Source organism: Procambarus clarkii, chromosome 5, assembly GCF_040958095.1.
Source record: "Procambarus clarkii isolate CNS0578487 chromosome 5, FALCON_Pclarkii_2.0, whole genome shotgun sequence".
Classification (NCBI taxonomy): Eukaryota; Metazoa; Arthropoda; class Malacostraca; order Decapoda; family Cambaridae; genus Procambarus; species Procambarus clarkii.
In genome coordinates, this window is record NC_091154.1 from 45,011,937 (window position 1) to 45,029,465 (window position 17,529).

The 17,529-nt window shown below is 39.7% G+C and overlaps 1 protein-coding gene across 1 annotated transcript in view; it reads right to left on the minus strand.

Moving 5' to 3' along the window:
• Positions 1–294: 294 nt before the first annotated feature.
• The window catches only part of LOC123763712 (zinc finger protein 271-like), a 106,729-nt gene continuing 89,494 nt past the window's right edge, over positions 295–17,529 (minus strand). The window contains exon 3 of the mRNA XM_045751011.2: positions 295–4,510. Coding sequence (XP_045606967.1) covers positions 431–2,704 — 2,274 coding nt within the window. The 5' untranslated portion in view covers positions 2,705–4,510 and the 3' untranslated portion in view covers positions 295–430. The remainder of the gene's footprint in view (positions 4,511–17,529) is intronic.

The following is a 17,529-nucleotide window of genomic DNA, read 5'->3' on the forward strand; positions in this document are numbered from 1 at the left end:
GCAACTTTTTCTTTTTAAATATGGTGCAAATATTAACAATGCAATCAAACCACATTTTCTGCTAATGTTGTAAATACATATACATGAAATACATGAACTTTTCAGATTTCATGTATTTTGGGAAGATTTCTGAAGTTTCCATTACAGTACAATATACTGAGTTCAAATTTGTTTATGGTGAACTGAACATTTGCATCCTACTGGGATGCTGCCATAAAGAGTTAAACATGCAATCTCTGAAATTAGTACCATATTGCTGGGGAAATGATAGCAATTATTTTCAAGTGAATAGCATAACTGCCACAACCCTTCTGAATTTGAAAGAAAGATCTTAAATTAAAGATCGCTTAATTAAATTTTAAGCGTGACGTATTATACAACTCAAAGAGTTAAAAAAAAAAAACATTATTAAAGGCTTTAAAAGCAATATTTATATGGTTTCTCGATTGTGAGAGTTATCTTGCCACCAGAGTAAGTGAGTGCTGTGAGGATGGGTACTGTGTGGGTGATTGGGATGTGAGTGATTGGTATGTGGGTGGGTTGAGGGGTGTGGGTGGGTCGAGGGGTGTGGGTGGGGAGAAGGGTGTTGGTGAGCCGAAAGGTGTGGGTGCATAAGAGGGTGTGGATGAAGGCTGGTGTGGGTAGGGGGAAGTTGATGGCGATTTATGTGAGCAGGAGGGTGACAGTTAGTGTAGGTTACAGATTGGTTACTAGTGTGAGTGGGCAAGTGGGAAGTTGTGGGCAGATGGTGTGCAAGGCTAGGTGCTGTGAGGTGGGCTTGTGGGTGGGTAGGTTGGTATGTGGGGGTGTGGGGGTATGTGGGTTGGTGCGTTGGGGTGGATGGGTGTATGTTATTGGGTGTGTGTGTGGGTGTTGGTGTGTGTGAAGGGGTGGGTGCATGTGTAGGGGTGAGCATATGTGTAGGTGTTGGTGTATGTATAGGGGTTGGGGTAGGTGTGTACGATGGGGTGGGGGCAGGCGAGTGTGTAGGGGTTGGTGAGTGTGTGGGAGTGGGCGAGTGTGTAGGGGTTGGAGTGTGTGTCGGGGTGGGCGGAGTTTGTGGGTGGGTGATGTGAATGGGTGGGGTGCATGGTCGGTATGGCTGGTTGATGTGCGAATGAGTGGGGTATGAAAGTGTGGGTGTGTGTATAGAAGCTGGGTTTGGTTTCTGTTCTGTGGTGTGAGTTTTCTCATGTCTCACCAAAGAATGCTTTTGTGAAAAGTATTTTAAACATTCTGAACACTGATAGGGTGTCTTTCCTGTGTGTGCTCTCATATGTGAAACCAGAACAGATTTATATGAGAATTCTTTAGAACACTCTGGACACTGATAAGGCTTCTCTCGTGTGTGAGTTCTCATGTGCGATACAAGAGCAGATTTCTCTATGAAATCTTTTGAACACTCTGGACACTTGAATGGTTTTTCCCCTGTGTGAATTTTCTGGTGTGTCAGCAGAACATGTTTTTGGGAAAAGAATTTGAAACACTCTGTACATTGATATGGCTTCTCACCTGTGTGAGTTCTCTTATGCATCACCAAAGAATGCTTTTGTGAAAAGAATTTTAAACACTCTGGACACTGATATGGCTTCTCTCCTGTGTGAGTTCTCTTGTGCATCTCAAGTGAATGTTTTTGTGAAAAGTATTTGAAACACAGTGCACACTGATAAGGTGTCTCTCCTGTGTGAGTTTTCATGTGAGATACTAGGCCAGATTTATATGCAAAATCTTTTAAGCACTCTGGACACTGATATGGTTTCTCCCCTGTGTGAGTTCTCATGTGTGATACAAGATATGATTTATCAGTAAAATCCTTCGAGCATTCTGGACACTGAAAGGGTTTTTCTCCTGTGTGAGTTCTCTGGTGTGTTACCAAAACATGTTTTTGTGAAAAGTATTTTAAACATACTGAACACTGGTATGGTGTCTCTCCTGTGTGCATTCTCATGTGTGATACCAGACCAGATTTATATGAAAATTCTTTTGAACATTCTGGACAGTGATATGGTTTTTCTCCAGTATGAGTCCTTTTATGCGACACCAAAGCATGTTTTTGTGAGAAAAACTTTAGACATACTAAACATTGGTATGGTTTTTCTCCTGTGTGAGTTCTTGAATGCTTTACTAAATCACATTTCTGTTTAAAGTCTTTAAAACACACTGAACACTGATGTGATTTCTCACTTGCATGCTTTTTCTTATGCGATACCAAAGCAGCTTTATCTGGGAAGTATTTGAAACACTCTGAACACTTGTATGCTTTTCCTCCTTTATGTTTTTTCTTGTGTAACAATAGAGTAGATTTAGCAGAGAATTTTTTTAAACACTCTGGACACTGATGTGGTTTCTCTCGTGTATGAGTTTTCATGTGTGTTATCAAATCAGATATATCTGAGAAGACTTCCATACACTTCGAGCAGATATGCGATTTCTCCTGTGTGTGTGTTTCCATGTGCGCTACTAAATCAGATTTTTCCAAAAAGTCTTTTGAACACTCGGTGCACTGAAACTGTTTTTCTTCTACATGAGTTTTCATGTGCAATTCTAATTCAGATTTATCTGAGAACTGTTTTGAACATGTTGAACATTGATTTGATTTCTCTACTGTATGAGTTTTCATGTGAGATACTAGAGCAGATATATCTGGCAAGTCCTTTAAACATTTTGAACACCGGTAAGAGCTTTCTTTTGTTTTAGAACTCATGTTGATTTTTTTTAGGTAAACACGACTTGCAAAAATATTTTAAGACACTTGGAGCACTAATAAGTCTTTTATAAGTGGCCAGTTATCACAATTCCTGCAGTGTGCAGTGAGGCAGTTTGTGATCAATGACGTGGGCCAAGGGCAGGTGACTCCCACAACCTTCACCAGTGGAAAGACAATGTCAAAGCTGATCTTTCTTTCAATAACTCTTATATTTATTGTCTTCCATAATGAAACACTGTTCATTAAGGTCGTCGGTGTCTTCAGTGTGCACTTTCATTGTGTGAAAATATTTTAAGTTTCCTTGCACAGCAATCTCTTTACATACCAATAAATATCATATTATTAATACCAATAAATACACAAGAAGCTTTTTGCAATGCGTGCACACACAAATGTTTTGCAATGCGTGCACACACAAATGTTTTGCAATGCGTGCACACACAAATGTTTTGCAATGCGTGCACACACAAATGTTTTGCAATGCGTGCACACACAAATGTTTTGCAATGCGTGCACACACAAATGTTTTGCAATGCGTGCACACACAAATGTTTTGCAATGCGTGCACACACAAATGTTTTGCAATGCGTGCACACACAAATGTTTTGCAATGCGTGCACACACAAATGTTTTGCAATGCGTGCACACACAAATGTTTTGCAATGCGTGCACACACAAATGTTTTGCAATGCGTGCACACACAAATGTTTTGCAATGCGTGCACACACAAATGTTTTGCAATGCGTGCACACACAAATGTTTTGCAATGCGTGCACACACAAATGTTTTGCAATGCGTGCACACACAAATGTTTTGCAATGCGTGCACACACAAATGTTTTGCAATGCGTGCACACACAAATGTTTTGCAATGCGTGCACACACAAATGTTTTGCAATGCGTGCACACACAAATGTTTTGCAATGCGTGCACACACAAATGCCATGAAACTTTAAATTACATCTGACACTGAGCACCGATATGGTGCTTGTCCAGAAATTATTTGTTCAAAGAACTTTATTACTTTTATATTACAGTAATAAATTTAATGTGAAAGTGATGCAATTAATAAAGTTGCTATTAATTATTTGTCTTTTTCAAGTACTGATGCTTTTATCAGATTATTTACATTGTTCACACATTCTTGTATTTTAAATATAATTAACAATTTCCAAAACAACTATTTTATAAAGAAAATAGGATTAACAAAGAAATAAACCAGGTGCAATCTGACATTCAATGGGGCAGACGTGTAGAGATACATCGAGAGGGCAGGATATATGGTAAATGATGCAAAATGACCAAATAAATGTCACTAAACATTCTAATCCAGTATCAAGAATTAAATTTTGCAAAATTCTGTAAATAATTCAAAAGACATTTAATTGCAGCTTGCATAATTCTCTTGTTAGTTTCATGAACAATAATGGTATATATATTTATTTTTTATTTAAGTGCCAATTATTCCATACTTCAAATGTATATGGAATGTAGGTACACCACACAATTCTCAATGAAAATTCACATTCACATTTCCTTTGATAATGTGGACTTCAGTTCACTAGATATTCACAATGCACACAGAATGAATCAAGTGCAAATGACAATATTTGAAAGAGTGGAGTGAACTATTATCCAGAGGCTGCCAAGGGTGTGCCTGTAACACCCTTCAGGATGATGTATACGTACTACTTTTAAAACTCAAGAGTGTTCATACTATATATACGCAGTGCTTCTGCCACTTACATGAGCTTCATGGCACTGGATGTTGACACTGCAACAGTATTCCACTTGTCAGCACGATCTGTGAAAGGAAATAGATTAACAGGATTTAAATTAAATAAAAAAATCTTAATGTGGTTTTCCTCAAATTTTCCTTCTGAAACACATATGAGACTTATCTTCTTGAGTGAATTAAATTCTCATACAATACACATTTAGGTAATTTCATAGCTCTATCATTTCATACGAACACAAACTCCAAACACGGTATCCACTCACTTTAACACCCCTATATGGAGCTATACAATATCCAGAAATCAGGATAGTTGCTAAATGCAAGGTTATTAAATATCAGTAATATTTACAGTAATTTGGGGGGCCCCCAAAATAGGCATAATGAATATGATGCAACTTGGACCACCAACCAACACACCTCTCTCCCTTCCACCCACCTGCAACAGAAACACTACATGGTTTCTGAGAGGGGAAATCATGATTAACAAACCTGATTGAATTCTATGACTGAGTCACCAAAATATGGCAACATAAGTAAGGATGGATAAATAGCCTCTTCCTAGACTACCTAAAAGCTTTTAATACAGTTTCTCACAAAAGACTAATAGACAAGATGGAGAGACAAGCTTATAACAGGAAAGGCACTGGATTTGGCATGGAAATACTTGACAGACACGAACAAAGGGTCATAGTCAGAAACTATATATCAAGCAGGAAAGGAAAGTGGTGTTCCACAGGGATCTATTTATGTAAATTCATGTAAATGTCTTCACAGAGGAAGTGAGCTCGTATATACCGATGTTTGCAAATGATGCAAACATCATTTGCATCATTTGCAAATTAATTTCATTTTGTTAATGAGATTAAGAATTGAAGAGGAATGTAAGGCGCTCAAAGAAGATCTTGACAAACTTCAGGAGCGGACAGATTAACCCTTAAAGTGCGCATCACGTCATATGATGTGCTGGACGTTGTTCCAGTCAACTGCGCATCACGTCATATGATGTGTTGGAGTACTACGCAAGATTTAAACAGCCCGCGGATACATGGGGTTCACCACACCTTCATCAGGGCTCTTGTAAACAAACACCATTTTAAAAAAAAATCGTGGGCCAAACTCCCAGGTGTTATTGGCCTCAGTATTGAGTGAGCAACCAAGCCTGACGCACGCAGCATGAGCTAACAGCACTGCTGTTCAGCTTGTGACCATAGCATCGCCTAAAAATGCCAAATTATACTTGTTCATGCTATTATGTAGCGATGATATTATTACAGAAGACCCCTGACTGTGATAAAACTGACCAGGGTTCTGATAATAGCAGGATTGTGGTGATATTTAGCGCTGTGCACCATGGAAGGAGGAGTAATGCTGTGGGAGGGAGGGTGGTGGCGATGTCTTTTGACTGTGTGTGGCCACCTTTTATTGACTGCACTCAGCATACCAGCTTAGTGGTTCGCTATGGTGAACACCCAATGTAGATACTTATATAAAACGTGTGTATAGAGGGTATAAACAGCAAGAGAAGGTTTGGAGCCGCCATTTTGGTGAGGGCGGTGGCGTCGTCTGCACGACGCCACCGTGCAGACGACGGTGTCGTTTACTGGTTACCATGATGGTCTTTGGGCACCATACCAGTTTATTTGTACAAGTATGGTGAATAAAACAGGTAGATATTTATATATAATGTGTGTATATAGCGTAATAACACCACACAGTATTGTTGGAGGAGAAATATTAGTGCGTCTGGCCTTGAGGGCGGCCGCCGATCAGCTGACTGTGTGAGTAGCCACATCTTTGTGCCTTTACTCAACATACAAGCTTAGATGTACAGTTATGGTGAACAAAACATGTCGATACTTATATATAACGTCTGTATATAGTGAATTATAGCAAAAACATTATTGTGGGAGGAGAATGTGGGTGAGTCAGATGACTGGAGGGAGGGCGGGAGTGGCTGGCTGGTACACGGCGGTCACTCCTCATTACTTTTTGACTCATAATAGCTACTTAAATAGTGGTTCGTTATAGTGAACAAAACATGCAGATACTTATATATAACCTGTGCTTATAATGTAATAACCGACAAAGTATTTGTTCACTGATTGATGAACATAATTGAATCAACAATATTCACACCATATTTTTGAGCACAGCAATGATTCACTCATTTTATTATATAAATATATCAAACTACACACTATTGAATAATATTACAGCAAAAAAGGTATGAAAAATCAATCAGAGACATTGAAATAATTCGGTAATTATCTCTTTGTGGCAACTCCGGCCTGACAGCTTGCGAGCAACAGACCGCCTGGGACGCATGCTGAGTCAGCGCCTATAATTTGCCAGACTTCCCCGTCCTATAGTGGGCAATATTTGCCACTTACGATTTTTTTATTATTTTTCCCGTGATCAGTGAACACAAATTAACAGGTTAGAAAGAAAAAATAATTTTTTTTTTTTCAAAATGACATGCGCCTGTGGGGATGACAGGATATTAAACGCCGAGCATGTTAAGGGTTAATGGCTGCAGGAATTCATCCCGAATAAGTTTAACGTAATAAAAATGGATGAGAGATAAGAGACTGATTTTACTAAACTATAAGGGGAAGGTAATTTCAAGAAACAATAAGAGAAAAGAGAGAGACCTGGGAGTAGACATAATCGAAACACTAACGCCCGTAGCTCATGTGAACAGGATAACATCAGCAAAATTTTGGAATCTTGAAGCATAAGATCATCATTTAACCCTTGTGTTGCTCGGGGCTATTAGCATTTATCACCCACAGGCGCATACTAAAAAAAAAAAAAATTTCTTCTAAACCTGTTAATCTGTTCTTTGATCATGGGAAAAATAATAATTAAATCTTACGTGGCATATATTGCACGCTATAGGGCAGGGAAATCTGGCAAAAAACAGGCGCCAATTCAGCGTGCGTCCCAGACAGTCTGCTCCTCTCCAGCTGTCAGGCAAGAGTGGCCACAAAAAGATAATTACTTAATTATTTCAATGTCTCTGATTCATTTTTCGTAGTTTTTTGCTGTAATATTATTCAATAGCGTGTAGTGTGATATATTTATATAATAAAATGTGTGAATAATGGCTGTACTCAAAATTATAGTGTGCATATTGTTGATTCAATTATTATGTTCATCAAACAGTGAACAAATACTTTGTCGGTTATTACACTATATACACAGGTTATATATAAGTATCTGCATGTTTTGTTCACCATAACGAAGCACTAAGTTGCTATTATGAGTCAAAAAGAAACGAGGAGTGACCTCCACACACCAGCCAGCCACTCACTCCCTCAACACCTCACTCCCCCACATTCTCCTCCCACCATACTGTTTTTGCTTTTATTCTCTATATACAGACATTATATGTAAGTATCTACATTCGTGTTCACCATAACGAACCACTAAGTTGGTATGCTGAGTGGCAGTGGCAGTGGCAGTGGCAGCCAGTGGCAGCCCGCCACTGGCTGCCACTCCCTCCCTTCCTCACCTCACCTGACATGCCACCATTCTCCTCCCACAATACTGTTTTTGCTTTTATATACAGACGTTATATATAAGTATTTACATGTTTTGTTCACCATAACTGTATATCTAAGCTTGTATGGTGAGTAAAGGCACAAAGACGTAGGACCTCACACAGTCAGCTGGTGGCGGCCGCCCTCAAGGCCAGACGCACTAATATTTCTCCTCCAACAATACTGTTTGTGGTGTTATTACGCTATATACACACATTATATATAAGTATCTACCTGTTATATTCACCATACTTGTACAAGTAAACTGGTATGGTGCCCAAAGACCATAATGGTCACCAGTAAACAACATAAGTCGTGCAGACGACGCCACCTCCCTCACCAAAATGGCAGCTCTCAACCTACTCCTATTGCTGTTTATACCCCTCTATACACACATTATATATTAGTATCTACATTTGTGTTCACCATAGCGAACCACTAAGCTGGTATGGTGAGTGCATTCAATAAAAGGTGGCCACACACAGTCAGAAGACAACGCCATCACCCTCCCCTCCCACAGCATTACTCCTCCCTCCATGGAGCACAGCGCTAAATATCACCACAATCCTGCTATTATCAGAACCCTGGTCAGTTTTATTAGTCAGGAGTCTTCTGTAATAATATCATCGCTACATAATAGCATAAACAAGTAAGTTATGGCATTTTTAGGCGATGCTGTGGTCACAAGCTGAACAGCAGTGCTGTGAACTCATGCTGTGAACTCATGCTGCGTGCATCAGGCTTGGTAGCTCTCTCAATACTGAGGCCCCTAACACGCGGGAATTTGGCGCACAATTTAAAAAAAAATGGCGTCTGTTTACAAGAGCCCTGATGAAGGTGTGGTGAACCCCGTGTATCCGCGGGCCGTTTAAATCTTGCGTAGTACTCCAAAGCATCATATGATGCGATGCGCAATTTACTGCAAGTCGGTCAAAGCATCATATGATGCGATGCGCAACTAAAGGGTTAAGGTGTGATCAAACCAAAGGTTGCCTGGTGGTAAATGGTCAGGTCACTGTAAGCCACCAACTCCTCCAGAAAATTTCCACTCATTGCTAGCTGCCGTGTATAATAACCTGTACTCACCTAGTTGTGCTTGTGGGGGTTGAGCTCTAGCTCTTTGGTCCCGCTTCTCAACTGTCAATCAACTGGTGTACAGATTTCTAAGCCTACTGGGCTCTATCAAATCTTCATTTGAAACTGTGCATGGAGTCTGCCTCCACCACATCACTACTTAATGCATTCCACTTGTTAACTACTCTAACACTGAAAAAATTGTTTCTAATGTCTCTGTGGCTTATTTGGTACTAAGTTTCCATCTGTGTCCCCTTGTTCGTGTTCCACCTGTGCTAAAGAGTTTGTCTTTGTCCAGCCTGACAATTTCTCTGAGAATTTTGTTGGTGGTTATCATGTCTTCCCATACTCTTCCGATTTCCAGGGATGTGCGATTCAGCTCCCTTAGCCTTACCTCGTAGCTCATACCTCTCAGTTCTGGGACTAGTCTGGTGGCATACCTCTAATCTCCTATAACTTTGTCTTGTGTGTAACTAGGCATGGACTCCAGGCTGAAGCTGCATAATCCAGGATTGGTCTTACATAAGTGGTATACATGGTCCTAAACAATTTCCTTACACAAGTTGCAAACCTGTGATTGGCTAAGTATGTAAACTTAATTTCTACTGGAGTTAAGACAGTACTCACTACAGGAGTTACTCACATACTGGAATCTCATCATGGATGGTAAAAGAGGGGGGCAGAAGCACTTTGCATGCCACTATCTATACCTACTTGATGGGGTTCTGGGAGTTGTTCTACTCCCCAAGCCCGGCCCGAGGTCAGGCTTGACTGGTGAGAGTTTAGTCCACCAGACTGTTGCTTGGAGCGGCTCTAAACTTTCTAACAAACGTGACCTAACAAATGCCTACCCCTTCCTTTTATCTTTGTTCTTTTTCTATCCCTTGTTTTGCCTATTTATTGCCACTGCCTTCTTCCTCTCATCACAATCGACTTGATAATGGTCCAGGACGGACCGAAACGTTGTCGTCTCTTCAGTTTCTAGTGTGTGGTTTGGTCAACATTTTTCAGCCAAGTTATTGTGACTCCTCATCTGCAAAACTATCTAGTTTTCTCTTGAAGATGCCCAAGTTTTTTTTTTGGCAATATCTCTTATGCCCGCTGGGAGGATGTTGAACGTGGTGTGTAACAAGTCACTGGAAATAGGAGACCTACCAGAGAGTTGGAAGACAGCTAATGTAGTCTCAACATACAAAAAAGTTGACAGACAGGAGGCCCTAAACTACAGGCCGGTGTCTTTAACTTGTATACCTTGCATGGTATACAGTACAAGTTAAGGACACTGGCTTTCCAAAAAGTGGAATACATCATCATAAAGCTCCTATCAAGGATAAGCACTCAGTGGTTCAAGACACAGTTTGTGAAAGTACGAGTGGTGAGGGAGTTTAGGAGCTCCACTTAGTAAAGAGGGCGTGAAACTAAAAAATATTCAACAAAAATATAAAAACGCTGACAAATTTTAAACAAATCTCACGTCATTTGGCACCAACGGTATGAAAAGTTCGTCCCAATATGTTAACACTTTCGCGCTTTATATTAGAGATAACTCGTCACTGATTTTTCTTACGATTCCGCATAACTGCCTACTTTTCTCGTCAATCGAAAAAATATTTCTATAAATTCCATTTTTTAACCGAAATGGATGGGGATACTTTTGTTTTGTAGAGAATTTATTTGCGAATTTTTTGGTACCAGAATGAATATTATATCACATAAACTTCTATGAGTAAAAAAAAAAATACACAAAGTATGTTTGGGGGTGTGGCGAGCGTGTGGCAGTGGGTTCCCTTTAGCCGTTGATATATCCAACACGTGGGAAATATTTGTATGTGTTATGTATATGTCTGTGTAGGGAATTTTACTGCGATCACTGTCATACAAATTATAAAATGTTTCACCAAGTATAAACATGACAAACATCAAACGAACGAAAACAATGCGTTCGTTTCTGCCGCGAACGCATACTGAGCGACGTGGTTCTATATTTGGCGCTTCTCTTACACATGCTTTGTACCAATGTTATACAGTTCATCTTATAGAAAATTTTATTGCGAACACATTGGTATAAAAAAGAAATACGTACATAGAAAAGTAGGGTCAGGAAACGTATAAACTTTCCAAGCATGATTTCCCCCCTGTGTTTTCGCCAGTGCGCTCGCGGCTAACTACTCTCCACTTCACACACTCTTGCGGGTGGGCAATTACCTATATTAAACATTCATATGCATATGTCCGTGTAGAGAATTTTATTGCGATTCCAATGATACCAAAATTAGCGATGTAGGACAACTGTAGGCTTCGCAACCATTAAGAAAGTGGAAACATTTTGTTGCTGTTTGGCGCTCTCGGCGAGTGATCTGCATAGTTTTTTATTTGGTGTTGATACTCCTTATGCTTGGGCGGCATTTTATAGGTATGCTCTTATAGACAATTTCATTGCGAACACAGTGATACCAAATTTAAATACGTGCGCCTTCAATTATTGTCAGGACAGTCAAAAGAGTGTACACTTTTTCGGTCTTACCGCGTAGGCGCGCGAAGTGCCGAAAGCATCTGGGGTATTGTTTTTTTTTTGAGCGCCGAGAGCGCGAAAGTGTTAAGAAATGGATTTTTTGCAATTTTTAATATGTAAATCCAGGCATAGAGCCCCTCAACCCATACAGGTGTCAGTAAACACTGCATGATCGCATGCCCACCTGATTGCTTTCTAATAATCAGATTTATTGTAAACCCATCTGAAAAATATGCATATAAAATAAAATAAAACTTTTTCTCGATTGCAACTCTTTCAAAAAGACCACCACCAGCCAGCTTATTTATTTCATTGTGGCACATATCAAATGTTTTTTCTTTTGTATTTACGATGTCTTTCCTTTCGCAGAAAGCTAAATAGAGATGGGAAAGTATGTTACATGCCATGAAATACAATAAATTAGGTGTCCAGCAAGTGTTTTAGTGAGAGGAGGAATGGCTCACGTCTACTCCAAGCGCCACATCACTCAACATTTCCCTTCCCATTGCAGGTGGTGGTTGTTGTTGTCAAGGGAGGCAGGTGTTGGAAGTTGTTGTCATGGGAGGCAGGTGGTGGAAGTTGTTGTCATGGGAGGCAGGTGGTGGAAGTTGTTGTCATGGGAGGCAGGTGGTGGAAGTTGTTGTCATGGGAGGCAGGTGGTGGTTGTTGTTGTCATGGGAGGCAGGTGGTGGAAGTTGTTGTCATGGGATTGCAGGTGGTGGTTGTTGTTGTCATGGGAGGCAGGTGTTGGAAGTTGTTGTCATGGGAGGCAGGTGGTGGAAGTTGTTGTCATGGGAGGCAGGTGGTGGAAGTTGTTGTCATGGGAGGCAGGTGGTGGTTGTTGTTGTCATGGGAGGCAGGTGGTGGAAGTTGTTGTCATGGGAGGCAGGTGGTGGTTGTTGTTGTCATGGGAGGCAGGTGGTGGTTGTTGTTGTCATGGGAGGCAGGTGGTGGTTGTTGTTGTCATGGGAGGCAGGTGTTGGAAGTTGTTGTCATGGGAGGCAGGTGTTGGAAGTTGTTGTCATGGGAGGCAGGTGGTGGAAGTTGTTGTCATGGGAGGCAGGTGGTGGAAGTTGTTGTCATGGGAGGCAGGTGGTGGTTGTTGTTGTCATGGGAGGCAGGTGGTGGTTGTTGTTGTCATGGGAGGCAGGTGGTAGTTGTTGTTGTCATGGGAGGCAGGTGGTGGAAGTTGTTGTCAAGGGAGGCAGGTGGTGGTTGTTGTTGTCATGGGAGACAGGTGGTGGAAGTTGTTGTCATGGGAGGCAGGTGTTGGAAGTTGTCATGGGAGGCAGGTGGTGGAAGTTGTTGTCATGGGAGGCAGGTGGTGGAAGTTGTTGTCATGGGAGGCAGGTGGTGGAAGTTGTTGTCATGGGAGGCAGGTGTTGGAAGTTGTTGTCATGGGAGGCAGGTGTTGGAAGTTGTTGTCATGGGAGGCAGGTGTTGGAAGTTGTTGTCATGGGAGGCAGGTGTTGGAAGTTGTTGTCATGCAACCCGTTCTCACACAAGACAGCACATATATGACTTAATGCTTAAAGTCAATATGTTGAATATGAATTAGTAAATATGTGATATATTCCCAGTTACTTTTTTTTCCATGGCCCAAACTCTTCCTCACGTACCAACTTGCGTCTCACAGTACCCGTCCGTCAACCTAGATAGCAGAATAGTCGTGATTGGTTCAATTATAAGGAAAATTGTACTTTTCAGGTCCCACATGGGTTGTGAAATTTACCTACTATTGTCCATGCTCTTAGAATATTATAGATCAGCTACTTCCTATTGAAGGTTCGTACTTTTGTTTTGAGAAATATTAGTTGTTCTTAGTAAATTATAATAAGCACTAAAAATTATTACATAGAATAACAGTCCTTCACCAATCAATATTATATACCATAGTTGGTGCTTTACAAATCTTTAAAGGATGTTTTGTAGGAACGCTAACAGAAAACGATGGTTCATTGGAATGTCTATGGGGTAAACTACTCTAAACAGGATGGTATTGTGTCAACTATACCAACTACAGGATCGGTATATTGTCCACTACCACCTGTTAGGTGAGTAAGGGGTGCAATACCACCCACAGGATGGGTATGAGGGTCACATCCACCCAGAGGATGAGTATGGGGATCACATCCACCCACAGGAAGGGTATGGGGTCCAATACCACCCACAGGATGAGTATGGCGTCCACTACAACCCACAGGATGGGTATGGGGCTCCAACCACCCATAGAATGGGTATGGGGCTCCAACCACCCATAAAATGGGTATGGGGTCCAATAACACCCACTGGATGTGTATATGGCGTCCATTGCCGCGCGTCGAGCTCGAAAACTGCAGCATTCATCTCAGAACCATGCCTATTTCACGCAGATTCCTTAATAAACGTAAAAGTTTTATGTCACAAGAAAGATAGAAATATAAGCTTCATTCTAAATACCTTACCATGGGCATATTTAAATTTAAACCGAAGATACGTGTACTTTTATAATAGCCGAGCTCCGACCCCGGACAGATCGATCGACCGAGCAACTCTCTCTCAGAACAATGTTTATTTCACGTGAATTCGTTAGTAAACATATATGTTTTATATGTCTCAAGAAAGACAGACATATAAGCTTCACTTTAAACACTTTACTATAGACATATTTAAATTTCTAATGAAGATTATTGTATTTTAAAAATTACGGAGCTCCCACCCCGTACAGACTGAACGACAGAGCAACTCTCTCTCAGATCAATGTTTATTTCACGTAAATTCGTTAATAAACACAAATGTTTTATAAGTCTTAAGCAAGATAGAAATAAGAGCTTCATTTTAAATACATTACAATAGACATATTTATAGCTCAAGTGAAGATACATATGTTTTTATAGTAGCGCTCAGTAGCTTGTCGGGCATGGAGTGCAGACGCCTACGCACTTGCCGATATATTGTATAATTAACAAAGATACGCTAATAAAGCCTAAAATCTTATATGCCTCCAGAAAGACCGATATATGAACATTATTATAATTGCACCAAATGAAATATATCATGTTCGAGAACAAAGATATATCAATTTTAAATTAAGTTTCGACTCTCTCTCGGGTGAGAGAGATGGGGCGACTCTCACCCCATCTATTGGAGATTCTGTGCACTAAATACCCAAAGCTACTCAAACCCTCCTAGCATTATTTAAGTAATGAAGTAATATGGTATATTTACTCACTATAATGTGGGTGCTGAATGCAGAACATGAGAAAACATATATTTACTCCAAACTAATATAATTTCATTATGAAATAAGTAGCATCAAAGGAAGTCGATGGTCCAAGCAGCAATGTTGTGGAGCGACTTATCCAAGATATATCGTTGTTTGGAAAGTGTTTGTTGGCATATCCAGTTGTCGCACTTCTCTGCTCAAATTATCACAAATTTAAATTATAATGTTAACAAGTAGAATACGTATTTTTAATAAAATCTATCATAACTAGCCAGAAAACATTTAACATTAATTAAAAAATATATGTTTGGAAGTTAAATCGACTTCATAGGACAATGGTTTTGTTATATATACTCGTTATTCGTTGACATGCGTTCGCTACTTAAACTACCATGTACTGTACTTATGTAAAATCTCCCATGTCTCTTCGCTCATCTCACCGAACCCTACAGGCTCTGTGATATATTGTTTAATTAATTGAGATTCACAAATAAAGCTAATAATTGTATATGTTATCAAAAAGGCAGAGCTTAGTTTAGTTCATTTATTATGCACCCCATACCCATCCTATGGACGATAGTGGAGTGTTACAGAGGCACATAATGGGCTCAGGGAATGAGCCCCACAATTCATATAGCCAAGCAAGTTATAATCTTGATAAGCTAGTTACAAAAGTCAATGCACATTGTCACATCAACAATGGGCTCGAGTCCGACCACAAGTACAGTTTATAATTTAAGCAACTGACATATATGGAGGGCTAGTGTCACAATTGATATGTTTATCCTACACATAACCCCCTCTCCCCCATCCAATGGGCAGCGGTGGATAGGTTACAATCAAGTCGTTTTTTGCGTTTTATTCAGAGATTAGATCTAATTGGGTGAGGAAAGATATTCATATTTTAAAAAAGGCTTCTTGGCTGATGCTCTCCATTGATGGAAAATATACAACCTTTTGAAAATCAATATTAGTTTGATCTAGATATTGTAATTAACGAAAGTATTTATGTCATCAGAAAGGTAGAAATATAGGCTACATTTAAAATCCTTTGTCATAAATATAACTGAAGTGAATACGAAGATATATGCGTTTTGATAGTTACTTGATGGCTTGCTCTGAGAGTGTGAAGCCCTGCACACCAGCCAATAAATTGTATATTTAGTTTCCATATATTTTAATTAAACTTAAAAATCTATATGTCAGAAGAAAGGAAGATGTAGTCGTTAATGTGACAACATTTAAAAATATATATCTCTTAAGTTAAATAAATAATACCACCTTATCGCCGGTGTCCGGACACATGAAAATTACCTAGGTATCAGTATCCAGCCAGGCGGGGATCACAGGCTGCACAATACTGATAAATTATATAATGCACTATTTGTGGTCGATCTCGAACCCATTTATGATTTGACGACTTATAGTGAATTTTGTAACTAGCTCATTAAGATTGTATCTTGCTTAGCTAAATGAATTGTGGGGTTCGGTCCATTCATTTTCTTTCTTTATTATGCACCCCATAATACCCATCCTGTGGGCGGTGGTGTAAAGGATTACAGAGGCACATAATCGGTTCAGGAACTGAACCCTCTAGTTCGTTTAGCTAAGCAAATAACAATCTTTTGACGCTAGTTACAAAATTATTAATGTACACATACTTATGCATACATGTACATATACATACGTATACATATATAAATACACATACATATTTAATCACCCACACAAATACACACATCAGTAATTTTTTGTGTCACAAGTGATTCAACAAGAGGCTCACAACAGTCACTATACAAGGCACTTTACGTCTATGATGAGTCGCACAGTTACTAGTCTTGCTCCACACCCACCCAACTGGGCGGCAGCTTTACAGTCATGTGCTCCACACCCACCCAACTGGGCGGCAGCTTTACAGTCATGTGCTCCACACCCACCCAACTGGGCGGCAGCTTTACAGTTACCTGGTGTTATTCTTCACCTATATCTTTTTCTGGTTAATCCCTATTTACATTATGCAGTTCAGGTTTCGTCGCCATGCTATAGTTTTTAGTTTAGTTAATTTATCACATAATGGGTTCAGGGACTGAACACACAATTTATTTATCTAAGCAAGTTACAATCTTGAGGAGCTAGCCACAAAATTCATAACACATCGTCACATCAACAACATGTGTTCGAGATCGACCACAAGTACAGTTTCTAAATTAAGCAAATGCTATATGTGGAGAGCTAGTGTCACAATTGATATGTTTGTCCTGCACATTTCCACAGTAGTTTGCTTGGGTTTGCTTGGGTACATAGACAAGAGACTGAACTTCAGCACCCACATACAACACATAAAGGGATGCTCTGAGAGAGAGAGAGAGAGGGAGAGTAAAAATATCCACTGAGGTCTGATTAAGTCCTTTTGGGGACCTTAATCATTAGGACGTTCAATGATTAACGCAAAGTGAGGCGTATTCAGATGGTATATTGACAACATTCAGCATATCTCATAATGACCTAGTAGTACTTGGTGCACAAATACCTTTTCCAAAGGAATCGCAAAACATAATTAAACACAACTGTACCGTACAGTGTTATATATTTATTTCAGTTTGAACAATTTTTAACATTAAAGGATAAATCCTTTAATTGGTTGAAATTGGTTTTAATATTCGAAATCTAATTTGTTGATGTTAAATAATATAAGGTTCAAATTTATTAAGATACATACTTTAAAAACTATTTCTATTTGAAATTTAAATAA